The 13,113-nt window shown below is 39.6% G+C and overlaps 1 protein-coding gene across 14 annotated transcripts in view; it reads right to left on the bottom strand.

Moving 5' to 3' along the window:
• Nucleotides 1-13,113, bottom strand: part of dock7 (dedicator of cytokinesis 7) — a 310,961-nt gene that overhangs the window by 120,083 nt on the left and 177,765 nt on the right. For 13 of the 14 annotated variants that reach the window (XR_011357731.1, XR_011357730.1, XM_069938280.1 and 10 more), the window contains 6 exons: nucleotides 7,137-7,223; nucleotides 5,843-5,938; nucleotides 4,522-4,662; nucleotides 3,943-4,056; nucleotides 2,542-2,712; nucleotides 1,379-1,518 (listed from right to left, as the gene is read on the bottom strand). Coding sequence is in view for 12 of the 14 variants with exons in the window: in XM_069938280.1 (XP_069794381.1) it covers nucleotides 1,379-1,518; nucleotides 2,542-2,712; nucleotides 3,943-4,056; nucleotides 4,522-4,662; nucleotides 5,843-5,938; nucleotides 7,137-7,223 (749 nt within the window). In the remaining 2 variants the exon portion in view is untranslated. The remainder of the gene's footprint in view (nucleotides 1-1,378; nucleotides 1,519-2,541; nucleotides 2,713-3,942; nucleotides 4,057-4,521; nucleotides 4,663-5,842; nucleotides 5,939-7,136; nucleotides 7,224-13,113) is intronic. The other variant, XM_069938284.1, reaches the window with a different exon arrangement.

Genomic DNA, 13,113 nt, shown 5'->3' on the forward strand with positions numbered 1-13,113 from the left:
TTAATCTCCAAATGTTCCAAGACCCTTCTGTTTGTTTCTCTTCCTTCCTCATGCACTATACTAGTTTCCTGAGTAAATACTGATGCAAAAAAAAAATTGTTTAAGTCTCCCACATTAAGTGAGGCTCCAAACATAGTTGACTACTCTGATCCTCTGGGGAACCAATTTTGTCCCTTACTATTCTTCTACTTTTAATATACTTACAGAAACCCTTCGGGTTTACCTTTACATTATCTGCCAGAGCAACTTCATGTTTTCTTTTTGCCTACCAAATTTCCTTCTTGAGTATTCGCTTGCATTTTCTGTACTCTTCAAGTACCTCATTTGCTCCTTGTTCCCTCTTCTTTTTAAGAGATTGCTAATATCCCTTGAAAATCAGGGTTCTCTATGCCTGTTAACTTTGCCTTTAATCCTAACAGGAGCATGCAAACTCTGCATTCTCAAAATGTTGCCTTTGAAGCCAATCCACTTACTTAACACATCCTTGCCAGAAAACACTCTTTCAAGATCTTTTCTAATTTCCACAAAATTTGCCTTCTTCCAATTTAGAATCCCAACAGTCTTATCTGTTTCCATAATTCCTACATGAACCACAACATCTGGCTGATCACCTAAGAATGTCATGAACTCGATCTAAGATTTCCCAGACCATGGCAGCAGGGAGGCAACATACCATCTGGATTCACAATCTCCTCCACAGAACCTCTCATCTGCCTTCCTAACCATGGAATCCCCTATCACTACAGCTTGCCTCTTTTCCCCCCCTTCCCTTCTTAGTCACAGCATCAGACTCCGTGCCAGACACCTGATTGCCCTGGCTTGTACCTGGTAGGACATCGCCCCCCAACAGTATCCAAAATGGTATACAGTACTTGATTTTCAGGGGGGGACGCTCATTGGGGTGGGGAGGCATGTTCTGCCTGCCTGTTCCCTCTCCAAACTGTAACCCATCTTGGTGTCACATTGTTCCTGTATCTCCTCTCTATCACACTTCCTGAATGCTCCAGAGTTTATCCATCTCCTGCTCCAAAGCCTCAACATGGCTTGTCAGGAGCATCAGCTGGATGCACTTCTTGTATTTGTAGTCATCCATCTTTTTTCTGAAATGAAAAGTTTTGGAAATGAAGTAAAACATGCGTTCACTCAGAGAATGCATTTTTATCATGAGCAACTGAGGATGATCTTCAAGTCAATGGAGGCAAAAACTGTGGACCTATAACCAAAATCCCAATAGGCCATTCGATTTGATACCAAGAACAGAACTGAAATTGTGCACTCCCCCACTGCTCGTGAGAAGGACATTTTCTTGGACATTTATCTGCACAGAACAGCAACCTGTGTGCAAACAAACTGTGAACTTGTATCTTTTCCAACTCACCCCTCTGCCTCTGGGTCTAGAATAAGTGCTAACTCAGTGAGCACAAGGCCTGCTAGGTAATGCTGTTGGCGGAATGGGACTGACAATTCAAACATATTTGCAATCTTCTGATCTTGAACAATTGTGGAAAACCCAGAGCTCTGGAGAATCAAATGGAAGAGAATAAGTATAACATGTACACCAGCTTCCCACAGTCATTTATTTATGAATTTCCTTCAGAAAATGTTTACATTGTTCTCCTACACATTTAATTCCATTTACACTTCAGTATGTTTTGATTGTTACTTGGAATATATCAGATTCAACACTGCCTCTCAAAGGCAAGTGTGAAATGGTTTCTCTTCTTCTCTATTCAAATATGTTATATAAAATCTAATTAAATTTGCTGAAGCACTTTGAATTTTCCCAAATTTTTTCCATTCCTTCATAACTTTGAACGTCATTCAAGTCCTCTCTGTAATACGCTCCAAGAAAACAATATATGTTCTTAATTTGAATCAATCCAACTTTTACCTAATTCTGTCAACATCTCAGAAGGGCAGATTACAAAAGTAAAAAAACATCTACCATAGTTTTAAATCAAATTTTTATAGGAATTGTCCATTACATTCTCTGATCCATGTTTTTTTTAAAAACATTTACTCATTAATTTTATATTTTTCAGACTGTAGCCACTTGAAATGCCTTTTTAATATTTTGTGAACCTGAATCCAAACCTTTCTGCTCTTCTGCATCACTCCATCGTACAATTATCAATTTTATTTAATTTCCAAATTTACAATCTTCCATTTTCTCTCACTGATTTCAAACAGCTTTGTTTTGTTATACATGCATTAGCTTCTAATGAGAAGTTCATGTGCCTGCAAATCTCAAACATACTGCCATTAACTTTCTCCATAATGGTATTAATATAAATGAAGTCATCTCACAATAGTGAGATCATAACATAATTCCAACCATTCTGAAACACTTTTTTTGCTCTTGTTTTGTTTCCTCTTTACCAATCTTTTTTCAATCAACTTTACCTATTTACTTCTAATTCCACACCCCTAATCTTTTTGAATAAGATTGTTCAATAATCTTATCCAATAATCTCCTGTCTTGATACCTTATCTAATGCTCTTTTAAAAGCTTTCAAATCAATTGCCAATGAGTAATTTTACCTGACTAGTTGCAGATGACACAGAGGGGGATGGAGATGACGGAGGTGTCAGGAGGCTACATGGTAAATTCAATGTGACATAATGTTCATGACTACAGATGATCCGCAGAAAGTCTAATCTCAGAGATACAAGCATACTTGGTGTCTGCAATGCATAAAGCTTTGAAGAAACCTGCAAAAACAGATAAAGAGCAGACATTTTTTAAAATGCGAACGCAAATATCTGCAAAACTGCAAACTTAAAAGAACATATCCACAATTAAAATAAATCAACTGTTCAATATATTATTAATGCCATCGTGAATATATTACCTCTCTGGGTATATTAGGCTGTGTGTGAATCAACAGCCATGCTTCAGTATTTGCCAATACTGTAGTAATATTATTTAATGAAGTATCTTTTAAATTGGAATATGAAAGGAGGATATGCAACGATGCAACTTCTTTCTTTATGTTAATTTTCTTAATATTTAAAAATCCATGTTAAATTCTCTATTTTAAATGCAACATCAGTACCAATACCAATTTGATCTTCTTCATTCAATTTTTAAATTTAGAAGTTTGTGTGTACATAGGCCAAGCAAAACTGTGAGTAGTTAAGCTTGGAAATTTCTATTTCAATGTAGTCGGATCATCACTAACAAGTCAAATGGAATCAAGGTCAATTGTTGTCTAGAGACACACAGGAGACAGTAAATACTGGAATCTGAAGCCATGAAAAACTGCTAGAAGAATCAGCAGGTTGTACAGCATCAGTGAAAGAAAAAAAGAATTGTCAATGTGTCTTGGGTTGGAATCCTCCATTAAGTCTTTAAATTTTTGTGCCCAACCACCCACAATCTTCCTCATCTGACGCAAGGAAAAATTCTGAAGTAAAAAAAATGGATTAAGAAATCAAATTGCCCAGAGAACAGCAGCCTTAAGATGCAAGATTTCTTTATTGTCATGTAATTGTACAGAACATGGAATATTACATGAAATTACCTTCTGCCTGCCATAAGGCAGACAAAGAGTCACCATTAGTGTCAACGGTGCCCCTTACAGGAAGAGAGAAAGAGAAGCAAAAGAGTCCCTTAAAAAGTTATTACATTTAAAACACTATAACTTAGCATGAATTTTAAATATTATTTGGGAAAATTAACAGAAAAAAGACATTGCATTACAGTAAACCATCGATATGTTCCATTTGAAAATGACTTCATGACATTTTAACACTATTGGCAAATGTTGAGCCCCTCCAGCAGATTAAACTATTGCCTCAGTTGATGCCATGTGGTTTTCATGGAACAAGGAACATATGTGGAATATATCTACTAAATATAGCTCGGAAAAAATTACATTACTGCGAATTCTATCCCTTGGACCATGAGTCAGAAACAAAAGGAATCATTACTTTGAATACCTGCTTCCAATAGGTTTTGATGAGAGAAAAGACAAAGCCACGATCCATCACCGAAAACAGGTCAATGAGAAAAAATCCAAGACTGATGTTTAGTCTCTCAATCAGTTCTACATCCTAAAAGTAAAGGATTAATTAGTTGCAGCATACTTCTACAACTCTTATTTTAGTAAATAACCCTCATGTAGGATACATGCTAAAATAGAGTGAAAATCTGTCACTATAACCGAGTGATGAACTCAGTGGAAAGAGAATATTTCTTGTCATTTTGCCCATTTCCTAGGACTTGTTTTATAGATGGAATATCTGCAATGACTACCCTGTCCATATGGATCTCCCATATTTCCCTCCATTTTCTGAAGGCATCTGCAACCAGTATTCTGCTTGTTAAATACAGCCACTCCATGCCTACACAACTATCAAAAACTGGATATGCAAGCATCACCAAACTCAAGGTATGTTGTGTCTTACCTTCAACCAACGACTGTAAGCATTCTAATAGATGACCTAACTGAGATCAGCCAAGACAGAACAGACCACGGATCAAAATTAGTACCATCACATCAGTCATTTAGACATTACCTTGTGAAATCTTGTAACTATGTCTCCTGCTATCATGCTAACCAGGGCAGCAATGTCATCCATGAATCTCTCTGGAAATCGAGCTTTTCTCAGAATGTCAAATTTGTCAGAGAAAAATAAATGGTGCACCATGCTTTTTACCTGTTCAATCAATAAAACATTAAACACGGCTTTAGTTCCAAGAATATATTAGGGATTCAGAAATTTTTTAAAAATCAGAACAGTTTGGTCTCTGTCCAATGAGGGACAAGTTACTGACTGGGAAATCTAAATTTTGGAAGCAAGATGATCTGAAACAAAAAAAACTCTTTCTTTTTGAATTTATTTCAAAGTTATTTATCTTATTATTTCTCAATAAATTCACCTATCTAAAACATATGTTTCTTTAATGTGCAATAAAAAAAACCTAGTATCTGGCACCCATGAGGATTGGTAGATACCAGATCAGTGAATATGCCGATTGCTTGAGATTGCATGTTGCATTGATTGGTGAACTGACCGCTGGAGGGAGCCAATATTAAAATTTCATATTTATTTTCCACGATTGTTTTGCCGGTTGCTTAAATTCCAGTTAACAGGGATTTTACTGTACTTATATTTACCATTTCCACGAACTTTCCTCAAAACTTATTCCATTGTTTTACTATTACTTTGGCAGGATTGCAAGAGAAGAAAATTTCTTTTCATTCATTTATTGTTGCCTTGATATTTAAAAGTGAATAAAACTATTTGCTGACACAGGCACTTTGTCAAACCTGTCATAATCATGCAAAAGTCAACTGGATAATCCAGAACTCTTCTAAGGGAAGACAAAGGTGATATAAGTGGAATCTGGAGCATACTACCTGAGGTGGTGGTAGTGGTGGTGGAAGCAGAGAGCCACACAACATTTACATATACAAGCAAGAACCTGATTCACTGAAGCATACAAGTGATGGTAAATGGGATTAGTAAAGATAGGTGTGTGATTGTCAACCTGGACATGAAGGACAGAAGAGCTCACTTCTGCACTGAATGACTGCAAGTATACTGTCCAATGAGATCGCTCAAAAATGAGATTTTTAGTATCATCATAAACAAAATTTAAAAATTGATCAAGACAAACTGAATACTAAGTACATGATGCTGACTGGCAAATGTGGAAATTCTGATTTAGGTAGAGGAATCAAAGATTCATTCAAAATTGCAATCTACAAGGTCCAGAACAACCCACACAAAGGTTACTTTAATGAAGAATTCTTCAGTATTTGTCAGCAGTGTTTGAGTTTAGGAACTCAGAACTAATGCTTCAGAGATCTTGTCTTGCCTCTATTTTACTCACCATTAATTCAAAGAAGAACCAGGCTTGATGGATGGCAGATTCACGTACACTCCCGCTGCTCACCACCCACTGTAGGGCCAGCTCTTCATGTAACAGCTGTGTCACACAAGCATTAAAACACAGTAAGCATTAAAATTTGCTCCAACATGAGATTTTAAAATAAGGAGTTACATTTTAATGCTGTCTGGTCTCAACCATTTCTAACTGGATGGTGACTTTACTATTTCCAGCCTTGATAGATCTTCTGGTTCAATAGTTGGGATGAAGTGTCCATATTTATACATGTGCAATATCCAGAATCACTTTGTAAAACATTCAAGTTCTAAGTTGTAGCTTTATAATAGAAACAGATGACTTTTAAAAATGTTATAATCAATGCCTATTCTTAAGAAATTTAGAAGGATCAAGTAGGAAGAAATCGAATCCCATCTGAAGTCAGATTACAAAGCATAATATTCAGGTTGAGGAAAAATGAGGGACTCCTCCTGAGCTTTATTATCAGAGCTAAAGATGGGTTCTTAACCAAGATATCCAACCTGAACCTAAATCTTTCTCTCCCAACAGATTTGAAACAAAAACTGGGGCAGAATGGGTCAGGTAAACAAAAACTGGGGCAGAATGGGTCAGGTAAATGTTAATACAATTACTGCTAGTTTGATGGAGATCAGCCATCTCACAGCAGATCCAGAATGGAATTATGGTTGAAAGGGTGAAAATTCCATGATAAACTGCATCTAGAGTAACACTTACTGATAAAGTAAAATCTTTTCATTACAGAGCATGATATTTAATGATTATTACTTTTTGAACAAATTTCAATTGCAAACTAAACTCCGTCAGGAATCAAATGCATCAGATGCTTCTGCAAATTAAAAAAAAGAATTCACTGGATGTCATACAAATTTTGTCACAATCAAAAACTGTGTCGACATGTATCCCATTAGTTGCCATTTGTAATATTAATAACAAGCTTCAATGCAACCCATCAGCTTTATTCATTTTTAAAAAAAATACTATGCTTTAAACTATCTGCAATTCTCTGTGAACTTAGTCAGGCTGATTTATTGATGTGGCCCTAATGCACAAAAATTAGATTTTGGTTAACACACAAAATGCGTGTGGACACTGTAGCTCACAGATTCTGGAACAGACTCAAAAAACCTAACTTAATCTGGGTCTGAAATGCAGTCCCCTAAATCTGAGAAAGAAGAATGAGAGACAATGTTCAAGACTTCCCAAAGTTAAATTTATGCAACATTGCTCATGTGGCTCACACAATAGTACCGTGTGCTACCTTCTTAGTTGGTAATCGTCCCGTTAACATTTGTAAGAAACTTGGGCACTCGGTATGCGATGACATGCGATTACTTCGATCCATGGCCTATGGAGTGGAATGAATGTTGGCAACAGATTGGTGATGGAAGATGAGGCACAAATGAATGTACTAATTGAAACACAAAGTTGGAAGCATAGAATGACTGCAATCAAATTACACCCAAAGAATTTCACATTCATAACTGAGGTCGCCACGGTTATAATCTGAATTGATCTACCTCTTAAACTGAAATAACAACAGATCAAAGGTTTGAATTGTTTATTAAGAATTAGTAATTGTTATTCACAAGAAATTTTTTATTGAAAATGTGAATCATCTTTTAAGGGAAAGAAAAATCAAAACAGTACTTTAATATAAGTTTACCACCAATGTACATCTAAACTTGATTGCTCATGGTCCGTCCTTATATTTTGAGCGCTGAATTCATCACCTACCCCACACTATCAATTAGATTAGTTTTATTTTAATTGCTCTTGGTTCAAATTGATCCAATAGCAGTAGTTTATAAAAAAAAAACTTAAAAACTCCAAAGTACTGGAAATGTGAATTAAAAGAGAATGTGGAAAATAGTCAGCAGGTCAGGGAGCATGCGTAGAGGTGGAAAAAAATGGAATTAACATTATAGGTGTCCAGTTACTTCTGAATGATCATCAAAAATTGCTCAGCATTAGGACCTGAGAACTGAAAAGGAAGAGGAGATGCTCTACCTCTTGACTTTCCCTCCAGCCATGCAAAGGAAGAGTTGCGGATTAATATTCACTACAGATTCCCACAGCTGTTTTCTTGACTAGAGCTCCTCAGACCCTACTTCCTGTAATGAGTTAATTTCACTCTCCCAGTTTTTCCATCTTTGTCACATCCATTTTAACAATCAGCTGTTTCCTTTCCAGTGCTTCCAAAATATCTTCAATTTTCCTCTACCATCAGGATAGCACCCTCAAATCTACTTCATTTCCTGCATTTCTATTCTCACCCACTTTTCAATCAGAAAAAAGGATTCAATGAACCATGATCCATAATTTCTGCCAACTTCAATAAAATGCGACTAACGAACATCTCTACCCCTCTCCTTTCAGTGCCACAAAGAGACCATTCCCTCCATGATTCCCTGGTTCTCTCCTTCATCTCCACCAACCATAACTTTTTCACATCCATTTTATCATGCATTCCCAGAAGATGCAATGCTTGCTCATTCACATTGCCTCTTTTCTCTCAAATGAGGACCCAAGCAGTCCTTCTGCATGAGGCAGCAATAAAACTGCATTTATTCTAATCAAATGCAATGTATCATGTGCACAAATGCAAATCAGTTGTCCACTTTATTCAATGCTTCTAATTTGCAAGGGTAACACAAGCTTCTGGGTACTTGACATTTTAATTCTCAGCTGCCAGAGCTGATATAACGGCAGCGCTGACACTTGTGCAGACCGGGGCGAGCGAGGGGCGAAGACACAGCACTGTCCTGCGGGTTCCTACCGCCCAGTCCAACTGCCGAGGTTCCTTGCAGGCTTTAAATGACCTGTTAATGGAGCCAATGGTGTTATACTTAAAATTCTGCGATGGTGGTGCCAGCGCTGGGCCGCAGCCTTAAGGGGTTGCAGATTCTGGGGGAGCAGCGGACTGGTGCCGGGAAGGAAGAACAACTCCAGTTCATAAACAGAGGAGTCAACCCAAGGACGGTGAACACTGTGGCGGACCAGCAAGGGGCTCTGCGACTGAAGGACACATACTGGCAACAAACTGTTTGTGACATACGACGAGGAACCCACAGATTGCAGTCTGCTGGTGACTTGAGGTCAAAGGACTCACACCAGGCTACGGGTGCTGGAGAACCAGGAATTGGATCTGAGATTCAAGAAGATGCTAAAGGCAAGAAGAGCTTCTGAAGGGCCCTTGACGCTGAAGGCTTCCACATTGTGTTGGAGGTTTGGATCCAAGCTCGGCTCGGATTGCAAATGGTTTGAATTGAACTGGAGTTTTATGCAGCTACAGAGGCTGCAGGAGCCCTGGAGGCGAATCCACAGACAATCAGTAATTTGTGAGGGGGGATCTCTCTTTTTCTTCTCTTTCTCTAACTATAAGGGCTGCCAGGCAATACTAATGCCAAATCTTTGAGTCATGGAATTAGGAACTACATTTCTGTTTTACAACATGACAATAAATAGTATATGATCTCAATCTGACCCTTCTATTTTTGCACACTTACAATGTTCAAATTAAAACCAAAGGTAAACTGAAAGAATTAAACAAGAAATTTTGCAGATGCTGGGATTGATCATCAATTCATTATGGTGCACAAACGTAACGGTCATGTCTCAGTCCTGTTCCCCTGACCTGGAACATCTGGCCATCAAGTGTCGTCCATCCTATCTAGTGAGGGAATTCTCCAACATCATCCTAGTCACTGTATACATTCCTCCCCTTGCTAACATCAGGCTGGCATTGGCGGGGCTAAGCAATGAAATCTGGAGCCGTCAGACAGCAGAACCTGATGCCTTCCCAATCACTGTGGGGACTTCAACTAAGCCAGCCTGAAGAAGTCTCTGACAAACTATCATCAAGATATTACCTGCATAACAACAGGGGCCAATATACATGACCACTATCCACAATGAGCTGAACACCTTTTATGCTTGGTTTGAAAGGTAGAATTCAACTGCACCAATGAGAATCCCTGCAGAAGCTGGTGATCCTGTCATATCTGTCACGAGCCCAATAACTTTCAAGAGGGTGAAACATTACAAGGCATCAGGCCCTGGGGCGTACCTGGCAGGGTACAGAAAATCTGTTCCATCCAACCAGCTGGAGTGTTGACAGATATTTTCAATCTGTCACTGCTGCAGTTAGAGGTTCCCATCTGGTTCAAAATGGCATCAATCTTCCAAGGCCCAAGAACAGAGTGAGCTCCCTCAATGACTATTACCCAGTAGCACCAGCATTGATTGTAATTCAATGCTTTGAGAGGTTGATCATGGCCAGTATCAACTCGTATCTAAGAAAGGACTTGGACCCATTGCAATTTGCCTACCAGCACAATCGTTCCACAGCAGATACACTCTCACTGGCTCTTCACTCAGCCCTGGTTCACCTGGACATCAGGCTGCTTTTCATCGATTACAGCTTAGTTTTCAACATCATTATTTCCTCACTACTTGTCAGCAAGCTTCAAAATCCAGGCCTCTGCACCTTGACTTCCTCATCAGAGGACCACAATCAGTGCGGATCTGTAACAACATCTCCTCATCACTGACAGTCAACACAGTTGCGCCTCAAAAATGCATACTTAGCCCACTGCTCAACTCTCTACACCCATGACTGTGTGGCCGGGCACAATTCAAATGCCATCTACAAATTTGCAGATGACACCATGGTGGTCAGCAGAATCACAATTGGCAATGGGGAAGCATACAACAACAACCTTTCACTCAACATTAGCCAAACTAAGGGATTGATTGTGGACTTGGTAACAAGGAGAACACAAACCAGTCCTCATCAAGGGGTCAGCAGTGGAGAAAGTAAAGAACTTCAAATTCCTGAGTGTCAACATCTTTGAAGATCTTTCTTCAGCCATCAGGTCGATGCAATCAAGAAAAAGACACGGCAGCGGCTCATATTTTGTAAAAATCTTGAGGAGATTTAGTACGTCTTCAAAGACTTGCAAATTTCTACAGGGGTACCGTGCAGAGCATTCTGACTGGTATGGAGGTGCCAATGCACAGGGCAGGAAAGGATGACAGAAGGTTGTCAACTTGGGCAGGGCCATCAAAGGCATTATTCTTCACTCTATTAAGGAGTGAAGAGGCAGTGTCTGAAGGAAGCAGACTCCAAAATCAAGGACCCTCATGACCAAGGCCATGCCCTTTTCTCACTTCTACCATCAGGAAGGAGGTACAGGAGCCTGAAGACACACACCCAAACCTTTCAAAAATAGCTTCTTCCCCTCCACCATTAGATTTCTGTTTAGACAATTAACCTAGAGACGCTCACTTTTTCTCTTTTTTGTTCTATATATTTTTAAATATTGTATTTACAGAACTGTAATTTACAGTAATTCTGCACCTGAAATGCACAATACTGCTGCCCAAAACAACAAATTTTGTGATGTGTCCATGACAAAGGGCCCAGGCCTGAAAATGTTGGTTGCTCTTTATTTCCTTTGGATGCCAAGTTTCTTCAGCATGTTTGTTTAAACCTAAGGAATTGCACTTTATTCTAAACCTGTCCCAACCCTTGGGACTCAATCCAAATTCAACCATTTCATTGCTTCTCCTGTTGGTATCAGAAATGGCGAGACCATAGGTTGCCTGTCTGAAGCTCGAGTTCATTTTGTTTCTGTACTTAAATACAGATGTCTGCAGATGCTGCGATTGTCATAAAAACACAGAGTAAATGTTGGAGGAACTCAGCCGGCCTCGCAGCATTCATAGGAGGTAAAGATATATTACTGATGTTTCAGGCCTGAGCCCTTCTTCAAGGTATTAGCAAACGGCAGGCAGGCATTTCAATAATGAGTGAGAGAGAAAGTGGAAGAATGGGGGGGGGGGGGGGTGGAGGGGGGAAGAAGAGTGCAGAACAACAAACAAAAGGTATTAATTAGATATGATAAGAGGAAAAGTGATCATTGATTTTGGCTCTGTGAAAGGAGACAGAGGGAAAAGAGAGCAAGAGAGGAGACAAAGATTGGTATGGGTTGAATGGAAACAGGATAAGTTGATGTTAACACCATTTGGTTGGAGGGTGCCCAGTCAGAAAATGAAGTGATGCTCTTCCAATTTGCGGATGGTTTCAGCAATGATGGAAAGACATGTCAACAAGGGAATTGGTTGGGGAATTGAAAAGGGTGGCCACTGGGAGATCCACACTATTGCACCGGGCAGAGCAATGGTGTTCAACAAAGTGATTTCCCCCAGTCTGTGCCCAGTCTCTCCAATATGGAGACCACCACAATGGAAGCACAGGATGCAATAGATGAACCCTGAAAACTCACAAGTGAAGAGTTGGTTCACTTGCAAGGACTGTTTGGGGCCCAAAATGGTAAAGACAAAGGAGATGTGGGTGCACAGTCACAAGGGTAGGTGCCAAAGGGACAATTGGTGGGGAGGGAGGAGTGGACCAGGGAATCATGGAGGAAGCAGTCCCTGTGGAATGCAGAGGGGGAGAAGAAGGGAATGTTTGGTGGAGGGATCATGTAGGAGGTGGCTGAAATAGCGGAGGAGGACTTGCTGGACACCAAGGCTGGTGGGGTTGTAAGTAAGAACAAAGAGAATACTGTTGTTGCATGTGGGAGCAGAGAGGAGCATGGCACATGTGTGGGTAATGGATAATATGCGTGTGAGGGTCGAGTTGATGGCAATAGAGGAAAAGCCATGTTGTTTGAAGGGGAGGACACTGCCTATGATCTAGCATGGAAGACATCATCCTAGGAACAGATGCCACCGAGATGGAGGAATTATGAGAAAGAAATGGAATCCTTATAAGGTACAGTGTGTGAAGATGTCTAGACTTGGTAATTTTGAGTTGGTGGGTTTGTGGAAAATTTCTGCCAAGAGTAGGTCTCCCAAGATGGAGTCAGAGAGATCGAGAAAAGGGAGAGTATTGCTAGAGATTGATCATTTTGTCTCTCTCCAGAAACTGGAATAGAATCAATGAACCATAGAACATTACAACACAGAAAACAGGCCCTTTGACCCTTCCAGTCTGTGCCAATCTATTATTCTGCCAAGTGCCACTGACCTACACCCAGTCCATAGCCCTCCATACACCTCCCATCCATGTACCTATCCTAATTTTTCTTAAATGTGAAAATTGAGCCTGCATTCAGTTGGCAGCTTGTTCCACACTCCCACTACTCTCTGTGTGAAGAAGTTCCCTCTCATGTTCCTCCTAAACCTTTCCCCTTTCATTCTTAACCCACATCCTCTGGTTTGTATCTCAC

The sequence above is a fragment of the Narcine bancroftii genome, chromosome 5 (assembly GCF_036971445.1).
Source record: "Narcine bancroftii isolate sNarBan1 chromosome 5, sNarBan1.hap1, whole genome shotgun sequence".
NCBI lineage: Eukaryota > Metazoa > Chordata > Chondrichthyes > Torpediniformes > Narcinidae > Narcine > Narcine bancroftii.